The following is a 20,864-nucleotide window of genomic DNA, read 5'->3' as shown; positions in this document are numbered from 1 at the left end:
TTTGTCCTGCAGAGTGTATATGTTTGTGTATAGAGTGTGTGTGTGTTAGCCACTTTTTATGCTGGTAATTCGACTACGGGGACATGTCTGAGTGCAGCAGTTTGTACTGTGTGTGGGCTAACGCAATTTTCGTATGCACAGAAAAGGAAACTCTGGCAAAATGTCACCGCCTTCGCCTTCTGTGTGACATATTTTTCACACAACGTCTGCTTGTTAAATTGTTGGCGGCAATTTTGAGGTTAGCGTGACAAACACACACCAACAAGGACATGCAGCGAGTCCTTCGCAGCCCGCGCTGAAGAGCTCCGGCTCAGCACTCTTCTCACACTTCGGAATCCGACCGTACGCCGTATCTGGTTAGGTTCATGCAATATTTAACTTTCTCGAGTGTCCTTTTCATTGCTATTGATTTTGCGTCTGCAATCGCATGTCGTATCCTTCCAGCTGCAACAAAGTAATGTTTTTAAAATTGAAATTAAAACCCTAGTCGAGACACTTCCGTGTTGATCTTACGGCATTTTTAATGCACTTCCACCGACGTCTGACAGCGCTCAGATATGTTCGTAAATATGCAAAGTTGGTTTTATCTTTGGCCATTTTTCATGGGGCGGCACGCGAGGGGGCCAGGACGAGGCTCTGGGAGGCGAGGGATTGCGAATCGCTTGCATGTTTAGCACTTGACGGCTTAATGGCCAACAATTTGGGTTAAGACAAGCGGGAACGCCCTCACTGGACTCACTGGCCTGGCAGGACTGGCCTGGATTAAGGGATATAGTGTGAAAGGAGCTTAAAGAGGGACATTTCAATTATTGTGAGAGGTCTTAAAGGAAGTGGAGACTGAGCAGCCGAAAAATAAGGTGCTGCAATATTCGTCCTGGGAATATTCGTCCCTACACAAGCTCCAAGCTCGAATAATTGGTACAGCAATCATTTTGCCGTAAGTTGAAAATCTCATTTGCTCGCTCGAATTGTTTCAACTGCAACTGCTGTAATGCGATACATAAATAATTCTCCAGGAGCACACAACTAACAGTCGCAGCGAACAAAAGGGACACCCACTCACCCACTTGCCACTCACCCAGCTGCCACGCCCGTCCTGACCAATAGCCGTTGGCCAAAACAGGACAAACAACATGGCCGGGGCGGCGAGAGGGGAAAAGGATTGAGCTCCGAGCTCAGCAAACATACAGCTGCCAAGAATTTATTGGCTGGACAATGACAACGACAAGGACCGAGAAGGACAATTATCATTGTAAACATTTTGCCAGGACTCCACACACAGCAAAATGAGGAATGTGGCCAGGACAAAGGAGGAAGGAGGATGCGGTTTAAGCTTTCCATTCAAGCTGCCATTTTTTCGGTTTAGTATTTTTCAAGTCCGACATATTTGTTCCATCAGCCCTTTCACAAGAGACTTTAAAGAGGGTCTAACTATTTCATTAAAAGTCAAAAATATATAGCTATGTGCCTCGGGCTGGAGCTATCCTTCGGGCTGAAGCAAGGGTGCATTAGTTGGAGAGCAATCGATATTTGGTAAGAGTGCTTCGCGGCAGCAGAGGTCGAAGAGGGCGCCGCGCCGAGTTTACGTTTGCGGGACTTATCAGTTTCCCAAATTGAAATGTTTGCACTCCGCTGGATCTGAATCTAAATCTGAGTATCTACGCGCTTCCTTCCGGTTCTGTTTGCCGTGTGTGGGCCGTGTGTGTGCTCATCGAATTTACTTACTTGTTAAGGTAGCTACGTTAATGGCATATTAGAAAGCCATGTGGCTGGGTGGGGCTGGGGAGCTTCCACAGAAATCCCATCATCCACCCTGCAGCGTGTGTCTCTCTAGCCGTTTTAATGCCAGGTTAGGTAAACACTTGCGAAATGAATTAACTTTAAGCCGCAAAATTTGTGCTCTTGTGTGTTTGGGCTTCTGCCCGGGCACACATAAGCGCTCGTAATTGTTTATTTACATAACTTGACATAAGATTAAAGACGCTTTTGATTAACGATGCGAGCGACGGGCGGGACTCGAAATTAAATTGCACACATTAAATTGTTGACAGGCCGGGTCGGGTCGGGCCGAGCCTCGAATAGTTCAAATTCAATTTCCACTCAGCTCGCTTCTGCGCCACTTCTAATAATTGACATTTGATTTTATGGGAAAAGTGAGTTATTATGCCGGAGAAACTGAAGAAAACTACTTAACTCTGGTTAAATAAAACTGAAACGTAATTAAAAGCAAACTCTGGCAGCGAAAACTAAAGTTTTCCTTCTCCGCAAAAGTTTGCAGTCTTCGGCCAACGGAGCGTATGAGCAATATTAGACCAGAAAGAAGCCAGTTCGTTTACGTAATTACCATTTGCATTATGTAGACGCTGAAGTTATTTATAATTCACGCAAGAGGCCCGGCAAGCTGGCCCCTACCACTCCTGGCACTCTGGAACTCTGTCCCGATTTCAATTAGTGTCAAATGCCCGGGAATAACACAATTTGCTGCTTCATCCATATTCATTCCGCCCTGGGCATTTATGTGCGGATTTGCGCGAAAAAATGCCAAAAAGTTAAGCAGGGCGGTGGGTCTCAGGGTCTCTGGCTATCGGGCTCTCTGGGTCTGCGGTTGGCGGGAAGTCTGGGGAAAGCCGCCGTAAGCCATAATTTAATATATTGACACAAAGCTTTGTCGTAAGACGTGTCTTTGCACCATCATAATCCCCAATATTGTATATTGACAGCTGTCAAAGGAGCTTCAGCTCCTCAGCTCCCCAGTACCTCCTCCCGAAGCCGGAGGAGCACGGAAAAAAGAAGTGGGGCCACCCCCACTTCTGGCACGAAAAGTAAGTTTTTGGCTTAATGCGCAACTATGCGGAAAATATTTGCGCTTAGTTGGAGTTCGGCGGTGGCGGCACAGGAGAATGTAGACATACGTGAGTGCGAGTCCTTCGAAGGTTGTGCCAGTGGCCTGGGGCTGGAGTAGGCACAGAGGCCGGGATGGGCATTAAACTGACTTGATAATTTCCACCAAGGTTAATCCAATTATTAAGATAGTTGCAGGGCAGCCTTTAACAATTTATTCATTAAACAAAGGCTCTCCTAGGCAGTAACATCATATAATTAAAGTTATCTGAACATTTTTTGGGACTTCTGTGTGAGTGTTCTTTGTGGGCGAGCTGCCGATCTAAGGATACAAAATTATAAAATATGCTTCCTACATATAGGGTATTTATTTCCTAGGCACACAATGAATTTTGACGGGGGTATGAAGAGCCAGTTTATTTGTGGAGGATGTGTTCGGGGGAAGTGCCTCAATGCGTTGGTCGTGAGTCCGAACAAAATGGCTGTTGTAGAATTCGATTGAGGAGTTCGATTGGCGTTCGCGGCCCGAGTACCTATGGAAAGTTGCTTCCGCGGTACGTGGCCAGAGAGTTGGCCAGGAGGATGGTGGATGGATGCCGGGTGTCGCGGGCGGGCCGCACATAGTTGGGAGCAGCGGGAAGCTTGGGGACCCGTCGCTGGGGAACGTTCAGATCGTTGAGGCTGGTTCCTTGACGCGCAGGACTCTCGCGCATGACTCGGCCCACGTCCTTGGCCAGCGAGGTGGACGACTTGGCCAGGGGATACTGCTCCGGCACGGTGCTGGAATAGATGACGTCTGGCTGAGAGCCGGGATCGGTGGTGGGTGTCTCGTCGTCCCCGGAAGAGGACTGTGGCATGGCCTCCACGGTGTTCGGTGTCCGGCGGGTTACCAACTCGACTGTGAGTTCCTTGACCCGATTCGCGTAGCGCAGGGTATTCAGGGTGTGCTCCACCGAATGCAGGCCCGGAGAGATCATGGCGATCATGCAGGTCTTCACCTTCTTGCCCCCGATGAACGAGTCGCGCAGGACCTGGGTGAGCTTGGAGCCCCTGAAGGGCAGGTGCGAGGAGTTACGCTGCCCCAGGGCGCGGATGCACTCCTTCAGCGCCAGCAACGACTTGTTGATATCCGCGCCTTCGAGCCGGGTCTGCCGGTTGGCGGAGCAGTTGTCTGCCCCCCTCTCGTTTCCAGCCAGGTCGATCAGGGAGAACTTGCCGTGCAAGCGGTTGTTCTGCGAGGCGCGCAGGAGGATCTGGAAGATGGCGTGTGACCGGGAGGACATGGAGTTGGCCGAAGTCTGGCCCGAGGTGCGGACACTGTTGCCCAGCTCAAGGAAGGCCAGGACTTCGTTGGTGCTGGTCACGGGCTTCTCTGTGAGGCCCACCACTTGGACTTGTCTGTGGCCGTCCTCCAGGACTCGCAGGATGGGCTTCCCCGGCATGAGCAGGTCACTCACTTTGGTGCCGTAGATCTCGAAGAAGCTGCAGCACACTTTCAGCTTCAGGGCTGCGTAGGGCGGCGTCGAGAGCAGTGCGAAGAAGTCCTTTGCTGCCATGGCGTAGATCCCGTCGCCGGGACTCTTCTGCCGCCCGTGGAACTCACCACCCATGGTGTAAGTCTTGCCGCTCCCAGTCTGCCCGTAGGCGAAGCAGGTGGCCATGCCGCCCTCGAAGACGTGCTGCACCAGCGGACGGGCTGTTTTCTGGTAGACCGTGGTATTGGAGCACTCCTCGTCGAAGACGTAATCGAACCGGAACGAGTGGTTGTCCACGTACTTGATCAGGTTGACCTGCTTGCGCGGCTCGTGCACCACCAGGCACTCGTTGTTGGGCACACTGATCACGTCCAGCTCCCGCTGGGCCATCTCCTTGCGGTTCAAAGGTCGCTTCCGGACACATACCAGGATCTCGTGCTGCTTCCGCGGCTCCTTCGACTCGGAAGCCTTCATGGGCTGGTTCATTATATCCTGCTTCTGCTGCCGGATCATCCTGTCAATCTCCCAGTTGGGGTTTCCGGGGTCCTCCTTCCGCTGCTGGTCCTTCAACTCGCGGGTCCGAGCAGTTTGTTCGCGTCTCCGCTCCCTTTGCTCCCGCACCCGATCGATATTAGTCCGCACCCGCTCGACTGGTGGGGCCATCACCCTGTCCCTGCGAATGGAGGGCAGACGTGGCGGGGGGTTCGCCACACGGGCCTTCATGAGATTCTCCAGCAGGCGGTTCTTCACTCCGCCGAGCACCATCGAACGGGGACGAATGGAGGCAGTTTGGTTGGTTCCCTCCGCGCGGACCCCCACTTCCGGAACATCTGGACTGCGTCGCGGGGCATCAAAAAGCTGTGGATTGGTCAGCATCAGTACCTCCACAGGCAGCTCCTTGCCGCGCACCACGTGCCCCTCGACCCACTCTACGGTGACCATCTTGTTGCCGCTGCCGTCCAGCTTGAGGATCTTGGCCATATGCACCCTTCCGTCTGAGCGCCGGATCAGCACCTTCTGCTCAATCTTCAGATTATCCATGGTCCTGACTCTCTCTCCAATTCAAATCTTCCAAGCACCCCTCCAAGTCCTGCAGCAGATTCCGTTTCAGCACCTCTCGACTCCGACTTCTACAACAAATGTGATCGTGTGACTGCAAATTTTCTCGAAACGTTTGTGCATTCTTTTTGGGCCGATTTCATAGATTGCTACCTGTAGTTCTGTACCTATCTGGGGATTACCAATGTGAAACTGACGGAAAAGTCTGTGTTGAGTGAGTCTTTCCAAATACACACATAACTTTGGATCGATATTTTTTCAAATTTTGTGGGGCACCCTTGCAAAATCCAGGATTCTCATACATGGGACCCTGCGATGTCCATATCTCGGCCAAATGGCATCCGATCCTAGAGCGGAATACCTTAAAAGATTTCTGGATCGATTCCCCGTCGATCTACATCAAAACCCCGAAACAAATTTTTGGATCGATATTTTTTCAAATTTTGGGGGGCATGCTTTTGCAAAATCTAGGATTTTCATATATGGGACCCTGCGATGTCCATATCTCGGCCAAATGCCATCCGATTCATAATCGGAATACCTTAAAAGATTTTTGGATCGATTCCCCGTCGATCCACATGAAAACACCGACACAAATTTTCGGATCGACATTTTTAAAATTTTTTCGGGCAACCCCTTCGAACTCCTGGATTCTCATATATGGGACCGTGCCAACTCGGCCAAACGGCATCCGATTCTAGAGCGGAATACCTTTATGATTAGATTCTTTAGCATTTTCTGCAAAACATTATTGCAAGGGTCGAAAATGGCGAATGAGTGCACTTTGGACTTCAAGGCTTCGAGGCCTCCCACTACCTGGTGGTGCCTATTTGAGCGTGGACAGTTTTGGCTGTTTGTTCAATTTGATGGCCAACAAGAGACAACAACAAGCGAATCAGTAAACAAACACCATGCCGGCCTCCCTCCGAGAGCCCCCAGAACAAACACGGGAGTGTGTTCCGGGTATTTGTCGAGGGGGTGGTCATAAAATGAACCATTCTTTTGGACGGCAATAGAGGGCGAAACGGCTATATCGGGAGTGACAGACGAGGAGGCAGGCGGTAGTGGTACAAGTTGCAGATACGTTTGCATAAGCCGAGACGTGTATAACGTACCAAATTGTTATTTATTTTTTGAAGTGCCTGCCCCACTGCCGGGCGCACAGGTATCCGGATCTGTATCCCCACCTGTGCGTGGGCCGGGCCGGAATGGATGCATAGATACATGGCCATGGATACGTGCACTTGTTTCGGTCTTGGGCGGCGGTGTCTTGTTTGCCATTTGTCGTCACATTTTGCCAAATTTACCGTGTAATTATCGGGCTCCTTGAACCCCCATGTCCTCTTCGGAAAAAGAACCAGTCCTGGGCGCCGCCTGATATGCAAATTCTCTCAGCCTGCTCTGGGCCGAGATACAAAACATATTTGTTTAACCGTATGCGGTGGGGCTTCCATTTCATTTTTAGAGACACCCGAGAGGCAGCTGCCCCTGCAGCACGTAAGCGGCATATTTGCCTAAATAGAAACGAACTAAACTAATAGAGTCCTGAATCAGGAAGGCCATTCTGCGTAAAAATGCAGAGATCTTGCGCTCTTAAACACGTCCTTTTGGGGGATTTTGGAAACAAAATTACATCAGGTGTAATCGTAATCACACGCCTCTATTGTCGTTCGGCGGGGATTAAACGCTGTTTGGTAATGTAATCAAATTGAACAATTCCGACATTTGGCCTAATCCGGTTACACATCCCGACCGCCCCTCTAATTACCGCCTTTGTCGTCCTGATTCAATTAAGCTGCGAAAAAGGACCGCGCGGATCTAAATGGATTGCATGAATAATTTATTAAATAACAATTTTCAAATTGACTTTTGGAACGAAAGCAGAACGCAATTGTGTGAAAAGTTGACAAAAAAACGAAACATTTGTGAATAGCTGCAGTTGTGTGGCTTGATTGGCCGTTGTGGGCCTCGGGGCGCTTAGGACATGAAGTACTTCAGGATCTTCTCCATGCGGCCCATGCGCTCCTCCGGCTGGGGCTTGGGCCGCTCGCCCTCCCAGAAGTAGTAGTAGATCTCGCTGAACAGGAACTTGGCCTGTCTCCACATGGACCTGTCGGCGGCCATGTCTCCCGGGGAGACCTCCTTCTTGGTCCCTCCCAAGCACATCCAGATCAGCAAGATCACCACCACCGGGGCCACGAGCAGCCAGTAGCTGCGGTAGCGAGTGCGGACCACCTTCCGTTTCAGCTCACCCAGCAGAATAGTCGCCGTCATCTCTGCGGTTGTCTAGGATTAGCGATTTGTTAAAAATTTATATAAAATTGCTTTCAGTTGAAGCGTTAGATGTTTACAGCGTAGTGCCTGCTCTGTGAAGTTCAGTGAACTGGCAGCCAGATCTCTCGACAGCTCCTCCAGTGGTTGCTCCCATTTCCTCAATTTCGATTGGAAAGCACTTCTGGCCCAGGAACACAATGCGAGCTGGGCCGAAGAAAGAAAAACTATCGGACTCGGCACAAATAAATGTAGTGGGAAAACAATGAGACGGAAAGCCGGGGCCAGGACTCGACTTTCCATTCATTCGCATCCGTATCCGGCTCGAGTGGTTTCCGTTGTTTTGGCCTCCGATTCATCCAAAACAAGAGCCCGGAGCGTTGGTGCATTCACCCTCCTCCCACAGTCCTCGTAGCTCCTGCGAAGGAACACTTGAACTGCATCAAGAAAAGACGGACGCACAATGCGAAGTACATCGAGGGGCTTTGTTTCGAGAGGGTTTTCTGCCGCATTTGTTGCACATGGCAAATATGCCACATAGGCATGCCCGGACAAAGGGAGCCCCGCTTGGAAAAGAAAAACTGTTTGTGGGTTGGTCTTAGAATCAGAATGCGGTTTATTTAATTCTCATTACACTTTTAACGCAGAAGGGGCAGAACTTCAGAGCTGGAAGGTGTGCAGCGGATGGAAGCTGTGGACAGGGGAAAGATATTATCAAGCACTCGACTCTGCGGGTCCTTCTTACATGTCCTCCCGGGCCTTGATCAGGCACTCCACCAGGCGGCTCAGCGGATAGTCTCCTGTGCAGATCTTGTAAACGGTCGTGAAGAGCGGAAATCTGCAAGAACGAGACAACAATTTAATATTTGAAAGATAGGGACACTCTTTCCTTCCATTACTTCTCCTCCAGGCCCTTCTTCTTCAGCATGTGGTGCACTAGCTCGGCCGTGACAGGGCCCAAGGGCTCGTGTCCTGGAATGAGGATGTGCTCCAGTTCGCTGAGGGGCTTCCCTGTTTTGACAAAGGCCTCGGCCAGCTTCCGGTTGCGGTTGGCTTTGAAATGTATTATTTAATATTGGTTAGGAGTACACCAAGTTCTACTCTACCATAACAGCTGGTGACCAAGTCCGATATGCCACAGGCCTCGAAGAAGGTGCCCATGCGGCAGCCGGGATAGAAAACGTCCACGAACTGCAGCATCTCGAGGAAGCCGCGCCGAATGATGCCGGCCTTGGTGTTCTCGTTGAGCTGCATCCCGTCAGAGCAGCCAGCGGCAAAGGCGATGATGTTCTTCAAGGGGAAGGTGTTAGTATTTGAATATGTGGGGAGAGAGAGCTACTAACCCTAAGAGTGGAGCATATCTCCACGCAATCCGCGTCTTCGGTGACCACCACCCGGAAGGTGGGCGACCTGAAGATGTCGTGCAGGACCCGGAAGTACTTCTGATCCCGACAGCCCACAGTGCCCTCGGCGAAGTGATCGTTGGCTATTTCGTGGGCCAGGTTGCAGCCCACGAGGACCGAGCAGGGAATCTGCAAGGGGGATAAAAGGTCAGGTCAGGGCAATAGTACGTATTAACAGATGGAGCAAGACCTTCAACTGCCTCATTATTATCTGCGAAATCAGGATGAACTGGCCGTCGTCGCCGCGCTCGAATCCTTTGATGAGAGACACGGCGTGGGCCGTGGGCTTGACCTTTCCGAGGAGGGTCTTGCAACAGCTGCTGACGAAGGTGGGCGGAATGGCGAAGATTATAATGTCCGCGTCCCTGGCCGTCGTCACGATGTCGTCCACGGCCACCTAGTAAGGAAGGGAGAGTGAGGAAGTTCCATGAGACAGTACAGTACCTCGAGACTGCCTCGAGAGCGACCTACGATGTTCGGCGGCAGAACGAAGTTGGGCATGTACTTGGCGTTTATGTGGGTGGTGTTGATGATTTCCGTGAGCTTCCGGCCCTCGACCATCTCCTCGTACACGTACATGGGCACCTTCTCGTCCAGGGTCGAGTGGTTGGCCACGTTCCTGCCCACGTTGCGGGCTATGGTGGTGGCCCAGTTGCCCGATCCGATGATGCAAATCATAATCTTGTCCATCCCGGCGGCCAATTAATAAACGGAGTGCTGTTTCGTGTTCAGTTCGGTGTGTTTTTGTAGTGAAAGTGACACTTGACACTTGACTCCAGGGCGGGCGAGTGTTTAGTCCGACTCTGCTAATTGTGGCAAATTAGAGCCACTGTGATTTATTAACCGCCTTTTTTCAGCCTTTTTCCGGCCCACACCGCTCCGCCGGCCAACCTTTAATATAAATGAGACTGCAAACACAGCTCCGGATCAATACACAGGCCTATGCGAATGTTTGCCGGCAATCCATATATTGATGGAGTGCTGGTTAAACAATTCATCAGCCGAACGGAATCGCGGCATAAAAATTACGTATACGTCACGTTCGCCAAACTGGCTGTGCAAATAATGAATTGCGTGGCAGTCCTCCCCCTGAGACGCGGATTCATTCATGTTTGCGGCAATAATATATACGCATACTATATTAAGCGAAGGGAAATGCATAATTTTCGTATTTATTTTTTAATTAGGCCACTGTGCAGTCGCGGCCTCTGCATCGATTTAAATAAAGTATTTAAAGGGCTGCCAGGACAAGGACTGACGACTGAGGCCAGAGCAAAAGTTAAAGCGAAATCAATGTGCAAGAAAGTAAACACTTTGAAATTGTGCGACGTCCTCCCGATCGAAACGAGCCATGCAATCCCACCCAAATCCAAGCCAAACCGAACCGAACCGGAGCTGGAGCTGGAGCTGGAGCCACCGCCCCACCCAATCCACTCGACTATGAAATCAAAATGGATGATGGGCGAAATGAAAATGGAATTTTTAATGAGTTGCTGTCGAGGCGAAAGGCCAAACGAACAATGGCGGAAAGACAAAACGGCGGGAACGAGAGCCCGTGGACTGGAAACCAGGGCCGGGCCAGACTGGTCAGTCGGCCTTAAACGACATGGCAGGGCCTTAGGTGCTGCTACGTATAATATTTTTAATTTCTGAGTTATTTTTGGAGGTGGGAGGGACTTCTTCGGGAACTACAGCTCCTCCACCCCCCGAGACACTTGCAAAAATAACCTGCAACACAATTTATTTTGTACTCCGTTCGGGGAGCGAATAAATTATTCCCAAGCCGCTGCTCTAGCCCCTCGTCCGACATTAATTTCAGTTTTTATTATTTTATGCTCTCTGGTTTCGGCAGAGGATCCCTGTCTTTCTGGGTCCTCCCCCGGCCGTAAAGTAAACTTAACTCGGGCAGTTGCCCGGAATCGTCGTAGGGATACGCACATAAAGTTCCAACACGATTTTTTATGCGTTTGCACCTCCAGCAGCTCCGGCCCCGTGGCAGTTACTCATATGATTTTGTGGCTACAAAGTTGAATCGTAAATAAAATTATTCCATGTTTTGTTGGCTGCAACGTGATTGTCGAGTCGCGTCGGGCTTGGGACTCGAAAACTTTCGCTTTCTTTCGCTTTTCTGGCAGCTACTTTCGGGAAACTTTTTAGTCCTGGGATAAACTAATTAGCAGCAGGAGGGGAAATCTCTAGGATTACTTATATGGTACATCTAGGGGGAGTATTTGAAAGTTTGCTTTCCACATCATGAATGGAGAGAATAGAGCCATTAGATAGTCCTCCTCAAGTAGTACCTGAAGTAGAGTCCTGGTCGCATACAGACCCCTTTAAAGGCGTTACGCTCGAGGAAAGTTTATTTTCGCTTCTGAGCTCCGGAGTTCTGGCGGATTCAAGTGGAAATCAGATAGAGCAACTCCAGAGGGCCGAGTGACTGAGAAGCCTCCGCGGAAAAGGACTTGGATTGCGTGCAAAGTGCAGGGCCAGGACACGAAGCAAATCGAGATAAAATACTCACAATATTTACTTTTAATTGGAGAAGTTCAAAGAATAAACAAATATCAGGGGCAGGGGCAGGGCAGTTGCGGCACAAACTTTTTTGTCTCGGACACTGGCAAAAATGGGTCTAACTTGTGGGATAACAAAAATTAAAAAATGCTAATTGCTAAAAGAATGCCATTAAATGAAAGTGCACACATTTCTGCCCGGAGGCTTATGATTAATTATATTAAAATTTTTTCTCATTGGAGAAATTTGGCTTTAATCCGCCATTCGAGTTCATTAAGCTCCTTAAATGCGAGCCGGAGCCGAATTAATATTCCAAACAACATTTGCCGCATTTTGTTGCTATTCCGTTTGCACTCGCCTGACAGGCGGCCCGAAACTTGGCCAAAAGTTCAAAGCAGCCGGCTCAGGGGGCAAGGACACGGGCAGAGGGCAGAGGGCGTCTGCAGCTTGCTTTTAATGTTCTCTCCGGCGCTTCTTTTTCCTCTTCTCATTTTTTCAGAAGGTTCCTCTAAATGGTAATTAAAATATGCCCAGATGGTGTCTGGATGAGCTGTCGGACTGTCCGTCCCGCCCCTCGGTCGGTGGGGGATTCTCGAGGTCAATTGCAATCAGAGAGTCGTTCTCCACTCCTCAAATGCGGCCAAAGTGTAAAGAGGTCATCTTCAATTGCTACTTTTTCCAGTGCCCAGTTTGCTTTGATTTCCCCCCTAGCAAGAAGAAGGCTATAAATTTTAATTGGACCTGGCTTGTGGTCTCCCTTGTCCCCTAGCACTTTTTAAATCACTTAACTGACCACACAAAGAGGACAAGTGATTTGCTTCAGATTCGAAAACGTTTCTTTTCGCGCCAAGCCCCTGGACAGTCTTATACCTTCTGCATACTGCAGTCTTATACTTTCTCTCGTGCAAGCTTTCGCTCTTCTCCTTTAAGATCACTCTCTTTCCCCCAGCTTCCGAAAGTTTCTCAGCCTTCACCTTCTTCTTCTTTCATTTACGGAGGTGCGAAAACAGCGTGTTCTTGTGAGTTTTTAAAATTGATTTTAAACTGTTTTTAAAAGTTTAAAGTTGCAGTAAATGTGTGTAAAAGACTAAATAAAGGCATAATAAAGGTATTTAACTATTTAATTTCAGAATTGCAGAGAAATTTGATGGTGAAATTCGTGCAGGTGCTCCAGCAAGATCTTTGCAAGAGGCTGGAATAAAGTACCGTTTACTGGTGACAGCACCCCAGTACATACAGACACTGGAACGAATGTGAAAAGGAACATAAATATGTATGTATGTAAAACAGTAAGTGAAAAATATCTTCTTTTAAGTTTAATTTCATTTTTGTTAAATGAGATTTTTCTTTTAATCGCCTTACAAATTTTTTATGGAGGAAACTTTAAGCTTTTCTCTTAACTCTTCTTCTACTCAATATTTAAAATTTAAAAAAATCTTCTTTAATCTCTAATTAATGCATAAATATTTTTTTAATTATAGAATTTTAATGGATGCCATGGAAAATATATTTTTTGCCGGATTGTGGATGGAAGCGTAAAGTACCGCTAACTTGGAGCAGCTTAAAAAATATATTTTATGAAAAAACATTACAATGGGATTATACATATACACACAGAAATATTTAATGAACCAACGGAATAACAGTCACTGGTGAGTGGAATTATTTGTTTTTATTCCCCTATAAACTATATTTCCCCATAAGTGGGCCATAATCATAAAGCAATAACAAAATAGGAGTTCATAGAGGCCAATTAAAGGGTGTATAGATTTCGCCTAGCCCCACCCTAGTTTGCTCTTCTTCTTCAGTGGGGAGTTATCAAAGTCTGAGCCGGCTCTAGTAGCCATTTCATTCATAATTCTTCACCGCAGACTCTCCACACAATGCATTCACCTTAGTTGCTAGAGGGGAAAATAAGAGAGAGTGTGAGGGGGAGAGCTTTGTCGCAGGTGGGGAGACTGTAAACTGTGTCAACGCAGCCATTTGGCTGCCCCCGCCCCTCGCGCCCTCCACGACACCATTCTGCTCTTTTTTTCCGTGTCTCCTCCATTTTCGCACCGCGTGATGGCAACGTAAATAGCGCCACTCTCCACTCTCCCCACGGTAAGCTCTCCCCACTCCACTCTCTTTGCGCCATTTACCGCTACCCGGGGAACAGCCGCCAGTCGCTCATAAATGTAAACTTTTTCGGCTAGTTACATGTAATTATGCCATTTTACTGGCAGGAGAGATGAGAGGACTTTGACGAGGGGTCCTTTTTCCTTCAGCCTTCAGCCTGCCGGGGAATGGGAATGGGAATCATCCTGGCGGGACGGCGAAGCGATGCCTTTCACTTGATTGCCAATTTAATCGGCTCCCAATTTTCCGCCCTGGCGCCATGATTAGTGGGCGTGCAGTGGAGAATCCCTCAGAGCGGATTTCTTAGTAACGGGGTATAAGAGAAATAGGACCAAGAGTGGGCACAAAAATAAGGCTTCTCTTTAAAGATATTTTATAAATTTTAGTGAAAAATATTAAATTTACAAATTAAAACACTTTAATATAATACGAGTATAAAATGTAAGCTTTTTAAAAATTGTTTTCCGCAGTGCAGCGACTGTTGAGCTTTATATTTATTTATTTTCCCCACCCCTCCCCTAGACCATCTGACATTGACATGTGTGGGAGTGCGGGGGCGCTTGTCTGTGAGTTTGGCGGGCTCTCCGACGCACACACACTCACACACAATTCAAATACGTGCCATGCATATGCAGGGACATGACACACACACATGCACACACACTGACTGCAGTTAATCTTCGCCTAAGCCATGTGCGCCTGCCAATATTGCAAATGGTCGTGCTTCTGGCTCCTGGCTCCTGGCCAGCTACTATTGCAAGGCACTGTGGCATTAATATGCAGGACTTTTTTGTGGCTGAACACAAAAGCAGAAAAACCATTCCCGCGCAACACCTATTTTAATGGAAATTAAAATTTGATGGTTTATCGCAAATATGCGTGTTTTTTCTGACATTTGTAATGTTTTTCGCTCAGAATCATGTCAATTACTAAAATGTTAGCATTATTCGACGCAGCTTTAAGGACTAATGTTGCACAAGGAAAGCTCTCTGCCCTTGCGGCCTTTAGGGACGTGCGCTTGTTGCACCAACACATCAGGACCTGCTTGCTTAGTTCACATGAAGTCACTTGTTAAATTGTTGGTGGCGCCTCTGAGGTCTGCCCCTGTCTGCCCCGTGGCTCAGGTGGTTCTGGCGGTTTTTTGGCTTTGCTCTGCCAGAGGATGCTCCTTTTTTGCGTAGCTGCCCGCCTTTGTTCTTGGACGCCCCGAAAATGGACTTTAAATATTCCTCGACTCAGTTTATCCGAGCCAGCGTGTGGGCGTTCGCACATCCACGGCCATGACTACGGCCAGGTGTGCAAGATTTATGACGGCCGGCCAGAGCCCGAGACAGGTGCAGCCGTAACTGAGATGTTCTTCGGCGGGGTCCTTCTCGGAATTAGGCGTTCCGTCAAATAGGAGGTCGTTCATTGGCTATTTTTAGCACGTCTTGGCTGGGCTGGGTCCTGGATCCTGGACCCTTTTGTGTGTCCAACAATGTCATCATTGCCATAACTCATGTTCTGCGGTCGGTTCTGCTCCGCTCGTGTGGGCATCCCCCATTTAAAAATTTCATAGCACACTTTTCAGGGCGAGGCAGCCACTATTTATTCGCATTGTCCCCCAATCGCATTATGTAAAGTATTTATGCGTTTAATTTACGCCGTCAGCCAGCCCAGAACTGCTCAGAACACTATTTGGGACAAGGCGATTTGGCGGAATTTGATTAAACTTTCCGCATATTTCACGCAGCAAACGAAAAATGTATATAAAGTTGAGCAATTTTAAGTTGTTCGCCTTCTTTTCTCCGTTTCTTTGCGCTTCTCACTGTGTTTCAGTTATGTATGGCTATGAATTTATAACGAAAAGTTTTGCATTTTGCAAATCATTTTTAACACCTGCGGCAGGCCAGGGCAGGGTTAAAGTTCAGTCAGCGGAAAACTTTGCAAATTAGAGTCCTGCGCTGGCCCCCAGCCCCCCAGACCTCCCAGCGCCGCTCTCCATATATTTATATTTCGCTCAGCGCAGATTTCATTTAAAATGAGTTAACCTCTTAATGGTGCAATGATGAAGAACGAGCCGTTGTTGCTTTGCTAAAAATTTATTCCGGCCATGACCCGTAAGTTGTGGGATGTCAGAGCACACATAGGGGGTGAGTGTGGGAGGCTATCTCTGTGGCGTCCGGTAAAAATCCGCTACAATGCGTAAACACATAGTTCCACCCGAGCTGCTGACCAAAGCGCTAAGATTTATGGCCAACTAATCGACACGGGCAGTCCCATAAATCCAGCCGGGTTCGAATGTCAAGCGGCCCAAACAAAGGCTGGAGAACGGAGAAGGTGAGCTCCTTGGCCGACAAGGCAAATTAAAGTTCAGACCCAATAAATGTTAATCGGTTGCCCTCTGTCATCTCTGTCTGACTTCCAGACTTTGTGGCTAATTAGCTGAGTAAATATTAACCTAAAACTAGTAATTAGTTTTGAGAAGCTCTTTATGGAAATGATAACCTTCTCCGATAACCGCGTCTTAAAGCTCTTATGGATATATAGCGCTGCATCTAGAATCTAGATCTACTATTGCAACGATATCTTTTGCTTCAAACTAATAATCCGAGAGTGCTCTCGAAGGAGAGGTGCTTTCATTTATTTAAACTGCTCCGGGCAGGTGCCATTGATGGCCGAAGGTTGTTGAATTTATGGCCAATAAATTAAAAAACTTTTGCTTGCTGCAGGCGATGCGAACACGAGAATGCTTGTACCTCGTGCCGTGAAAGACATTTTGGCAACATTAATTGAAAACAGCGAACTGCTGCGAACTCGAGCAAGCAAGTGTGGCTGGGAATATCAAAGGTAATTAAAAATGCCGTTAACAGCAGCCAAATGGTGGGCAGGAACAGGGCAGACAAAGCAACAAAGGCCTGAGAAGACAGAGCCGGAGCCATTTGGGGCTCATCTCATTATTTAGTTAATTATATGTTTGTGTGCCGGCAATTACAACTCAGATTTCATTGTTGGCCAAAACCATTTTGCGGCCTGCCATCGGCTCGGCTGCCATCAGGGCGGATGATGATGTCCATGAACGACTGGCGCCGCCGAAGGGCAGCCTGCGGAGGCGTCTTGGCCCTGCCCACCGCAAACTTCTAATTAATTTGAAAGGAAACATTTGAAGCGCCTTGTGTTGTGGTTACAGCTCTCCCCAACCCCCTCCGACCGCAGCCCGAACACGACCTTCCACATATGGGTCCTGGCATTCAAATGCCTGCCAGCTCGTAACTAAGCTGATTAGGAAGTCGCTCCCCAAATGAAATTGTGAGAAACCTCTTTACAAATCACTCCGAGCTGGCTTTAATTGGCCTGCTCCTCCCGACCGTGAAATGTCTCCTTAAAAACTGTACTGAAAACTGGCAGAAAGTTGGCCAACTCGGCCACTCGGCCAACTCGGCCACTTCGGCTCTTAACACATTTAATTAGCCAGCCGAAAAAACGGATGCCGCACAATGCATTAGCCCGGGCGGAAAGCGAAACTGTTCGAGATGCAGTTTACTTTAGTTATCCGTTTCAGTTCGGTTGGATCACTGCGTCCAGTAACTATTCTGATAATGTTTGCAAATCGGCTTGAGAGCTTTCCCGAAACTGCCTCTCCCTCTGCTACTGCCTCGCCAGTCATCCAGTTGGCCAGAGAAGGCAACAATGGACGGAAAGTTGCTGCTGCCCGGCGAATGTTTCTGCAATTTGGTTGCAAAGTTTATAATAAGCTTAAATAAGAGTGCTACAGTTTTTGAAAGTTTATGCCGCTTTGCAGTGCCTTGTCCTGGCAATGATAGTGGAGGGGCTGGAGCGGAATCCGGCACTGACTCAGCCCGAATCTCAGTTTAAATAGTGGCTTTCGAGGATGGAGGTCATCTCACCTGTAACTACTGTGGCTGAGACTGATACTGAGACTGACACGTCCCCCGCAAGTGAACAAAAGTCCAAAGGTCGGGGGCCACAATCAACATAAGTAATTAATTGGGCCGGAGTGATAGAGAGCCGGCCCGGGGCAGAGCAACTTGCCATTCACGTCCACGACAACGACTCGTCATTAGCGGCCAAAAATGTTGCATTTTGTTTGGGACTTGATGAATATGGTTAATTTCGGCCACACAACGCTCTGTTTATGCGGCCGGGGAGTCTGCGGAATACGCACTCGTCCCCGGGCGACCCTGACAGCGCCTGGCCGAGACACATTTTTCGTTTGTCCTCTAATTGCATATCTGAGGACGGCGATTATTATGATGATGCCGATGTGGGGCAGCGGCCGTACCGACCGGCCGTACAATTACAGAGCCTCCTGCTGGGCGAGACTCTGTTTTGATGTCGTGGCCAGAACGAGACGCTGCGGACTCTGGCACTGCCGGGCTCAGTGTCTAATTAAAAGCAACAGCAACTGGCCCTTAATTTATGCTCGTTCAGGGACAGGTTCCGAGAAAGCCCGCTCCTCGCTCCCCAATCCCATGTTCTGGCTAAATGTTTTCCAGGCTCGTGTCCTCCCAGAATGCCTGATGTTTGTGCTGAAAACTTTGCAGCATAAATCCTAGACAGGGATCGTAATTCGCAGCTGTGGCTGCAGGTAACAGACCTTAAAGCAGCCAAGCAGCCCAGTTCCAGTAACTCTCCAGCCCGAAACCGAAGCAACCCGATCCTGGCCGGTGACAGGCAACGAACCTGTCGGTTCTCAGAACTAAATAGACACTCCCACATTACACACGGCTCACTAAAATCATACCCGTTCAAATTTCTGCAAAATTTTTCGTGTAAACTAATCAGCTAGACGTCGTTTTCTGGGACTTTGAGTAAAGACTTGTGAGGCGGGAACATGGCGGATCCGGATCTCGAAATGACAGTGAAGCCGGCGCCGGGGCCCATAGGAGGCGTCGCAACCCACTACAACTTGGACAACGAGCGCCTGGACTGCGACAACCTGGGTAACTCGCTCCACAGCAGCCTGTTCTTTAGAGTAATGTGAGATTCCTCCCACAGACGAGACAACCGAAAGGTACATAGACTACAACCGCCCCTCGTTCTTCACCGTCATCATGCGCTTCTTTGGCAATATTTTTGGTAAACTGAAGGTCCTTCGAGTCCTCTTCGAGTCGCAAAAACCATTTTCTTTCTTGCAGTGGATGTATTTAATACGATTCTTAACTGATACCCCTAGTACCCCCTGTACCCGTTGTCGGTAGTGTCGAGCTGGCCCGGTGGAGGACTCTCATTGGACTCTCAATAAATGTTTTTATGAAAATATTGTCTTTATTTCATTCGGAATTTTGGGTTCAGGTGCAGTAGACTTCGTCGAAGGCCTGAATGCGGCAGTGGCAGGTGCAGTCCTCGAACTCCTGCACAAAGTCCGCTATCTCATTTATGAATCTCTGCAGGTTCTCCGGGTTCCTGAAGATGTTCTTGTCCACGGTCAGGTTGTTCTCGGCCAGGAACTTCCACCGGCGCATGCTGGCGATGACGTCGCCGCAGAAGTCGCGCTTGTTCTTCTCCAGAGCCTTCTTTATCTGGCTGATGAGCTTCTTCTTTTTCTCTGAAAAGAAAGGAAGGGTTTCGGGCCGATCTTTAGGAGGATCTGGAAGGGAAACCCACTCTGAGCCTTCTTCTTCTGGACCCAGGCGGCGTGAGCCGCCTTCTGGGAGGCGTCGTACATCTCGATGATCTTGTACATGCGCTTGTCGATGTCCTTGCTGAGGCTCAGGGCCGCCTCGCACTTGGGCGGGCACCGGCTCCAGTAGTTGGGGCCCGGGAACGGGAACCGCGCGTAGTGGCCGGTCTTCAGGGACTGCTTCCGCTCCTCCTCGATCCTGGCCATCGTCTTCTTCGACTGGGACACCGCCTTGCCGTTGTAGTAGCGGAAGTGCAGGCTGGCTATCAGCTTCTCCACCCGAGACAGGCAGCTGGCGGGAGAAAGGACTCAGTTTGAGGCAAACGAGGAAGAGATCGGAACCTACTTGGAGTTCTTCAGCGAGTAGACGCCGGGGATGGCGTAAGTGCGCAGCAGGTGGTGCAGCTTGAAGGCGACGCAGTTGAGGAGGTCCTCGGCGGCACACACCTGCATGGTCTGCAGGCTGCTCATGTCGTGGACCGTCTGGCGGACGCGGTGGCCCCGGAACAGGGCCTGTATCTTGGTGGCCGCGCGGTGGAAGTGGTCCATCACCTGCTGCTGCAGCTTGTCCTCCACGAACTTGTAGAAGTTCTTGCGGGCGGCGTAGCCCCGCCAGTGCCTCTGGATGGTGGTGGCCGCCTGGTTTTCCCGGTCGAGCTTCTTCTGCGACCAGAAGGCCCGCCACTTGCGCTGGATGATGCAAGCGGCCTGGAACTGCCTGTAGTCCCATACCAGCATGAAGGTGCTGCGGGGGAGAGTCTGTATTAGATCCTCGAGTTCAGGCCACGTGCTTACCGAGACAAGATCCGCTTGCAGCTCCCCAAGCTGACTCCATCCTCCAGCAGACAGGAGTACTCGCTACTGCAATGGTAGAATGGGTTTAGTTAGTCACACATTCGATCCTCTGGAGGGCAGGGGACCTACAACAAGTCCTCGTTGATGGGCAGCGTGTGTCTGCGGGTGCGGTACGCGTTCTTGACATAGTCCGAAAACATCCTGCCGGGACTGGGTATTTTTCGCGGGGCAAGGTCCGAAAGTCTTGGTCGCCAATTTCATTAAAATAAGTGTTGTGTGTTTGGGGTGTGTGGGGAACGCAACGTTTGTAACTAACGAGTGTGGGGGTGTTGTGTGACTGACATCTCGAAGGGAAATCGATAGGCCGGAGACTATGCATGAGCCTGCCTATAATTTATGGCCCGGAGCGATTATTTGCGAATAAATCTCCTGCGCCGGGGTCTCCATTCAGGCGACATATTTTATTTCGCCTCCATATCGGCATCAGCGTGTTCCGCGCTTATCGCACCGCCAGCCGACCAGATTTATGTGTCCTTGCCCGCCCAGGGAGGAGGTTTATTCTTCTCGAGGTTCCCCAGGTCTCGTCGGATGCGGCTTTAATTGAATTGCATGACTGCCACAGTCGGAGTCCAGGACTCCGCTAGGTGACCCATATTGCCGATTCCCATTTGTGATGCCCTTGGCTGCAGCGGCCCTCTAATTTCGTTCTAATGCTGACAAATGGCCGAGGTCAAGTTGCCATAAATTCGGCACACAAACGCCATTAGG

The 20,864-nt window shown here is 49.3% G+C and overlaps 4 protein-coding genes and 1 long non-coding RNA gene across 7 annotated transcripts in view; 2 read left to right on the top strand and 3 right to left on the bottom strand.

The window, feature by feature from the left end:
* Positions 1–3,185: 3,185 nt before the first annotated feature.
* On the bottom strand, positions 3,186–5,585 carry LOC6496159 (kinesin-like protein Klp59C). The gene has a single exon (XM_001960314.4). It carries the CDS (start codon positions 5,355–5,357, stop codon positions 3,375–3,377), a length of 1,983 nt encoding a protein of 660 aa, XP_001960350.1. The 5' UTR covers positions 5,358–5,585; the 3' UTR covers positions 3,186–3,374.
* Positions 5,586–8,238: 2,653 nt separating this feature from the next.
* Positions 8,239–9,828, bottom strand: LOC6496157 (glycerol-3-phosphate dehydrogenase [NAD(+)], cytoplasmic). Its single transcript, XM_001960312.4, has 7 exons — positions 9,521–9,828; positions 9,240–9,446; positions 8,990–9,178; positions 8,753–8,936; positions 8,546–8,699; positions 8,392–8,484; positions 8,239–8,337 (listed from the first exon to the last, which is right to left on the bottom strand). The coding sequence occupies exons 1-7, from the start codon at positions 9,737–9,739 to the stop codon at positions 8,307–8,309; spliced, it is 1,077 nt and encodes a 358-aa protein (XP_001960348.1). The 5' UTR covers positions 9,740–9,828; the 3' UTR covers positions 8,239–8,306.
* A 2,679-nt stretch (positions 9,829–12,507) lies between these two features.
* LOC26513938 overlaps positions 12,508–20,864 on the top strand; it is a 39,364-nt gene continuing 31,007 nt past the window's right edge. For 2 of the 3 annotated variants that reach the window (XR_001408733.2, XR_001408734.3), the window contains exons 1-3: positions 12,508–12,579; positions 12,691–12,833; positions 13,042–13,212. This is a non-coding gene — a long non-coding RNA (uncharacterized LOC26513938). Of the gene's footprint in view, positions 12,580–12,690; positions 12,850–13,041; positions 13,213–20,864 lie in introns of all 3 variants that reach the window. The other variant, XR_004309987.2, reaches the window with a different exon arrangement.
* Positions 18,324–18,938, top strand: LOC6494424. Its single transcript, XM_001960311.4, has 3 exons — positions 18,324–18,621; positions 18,677–18,757; positions 18,817–18,938. The coding sequence occupies exons 1-3, from the start codon at positions 18,513–18,515 to the stop codon at positions 18,843–18,845; spliced, it is 219 nt and encodes a 72-aa protein (XP_001960347.1). The 5' UTR covers positions 18,324–18,512; the 3' UTR covers positions 18,846–18,938.
* On the bottom strand, positions 18,816–20,459 carry LOC6496156. The gene is made up of 5 exons (XM_001960310.4): positions 20,226–20,459; positions 20,097–20,162; positions 19,648–20,046; positions 19,286–19,593; positions 18,816–19,226 (listed from the first exon to the last, which is right to left on the bottom strand). Exons 1-5 carry the CDS (start codon positions 20,294–20,296, stop codon positions 18,970–18,972), a joined length of 1,101 nt encoding a protein of 366 aa, XP_001960346.1. The 5' UTR covers positions 20,297–20,459; the 3' UTR covers positions 18,816–18,969.

Source organism: Drosophila ananassae, chromosome 3L (assembly GCF_017639315.1).
Source record: "Drosophila ananassae strain 14024-0371.13 chromosome 3L, ASM1763931v2, whole genome shotgun sequence".
NCBI lineage: Eukaryota > Metazoa > Arthropoda > Insecta > Diptera > Drosophilidae > Drosophila > Drosophila ananassae.
Note: the sequence above shows the minus strand (reverse complement) of the source record. Positions and strands in the feature narration are given on the sequence as shown.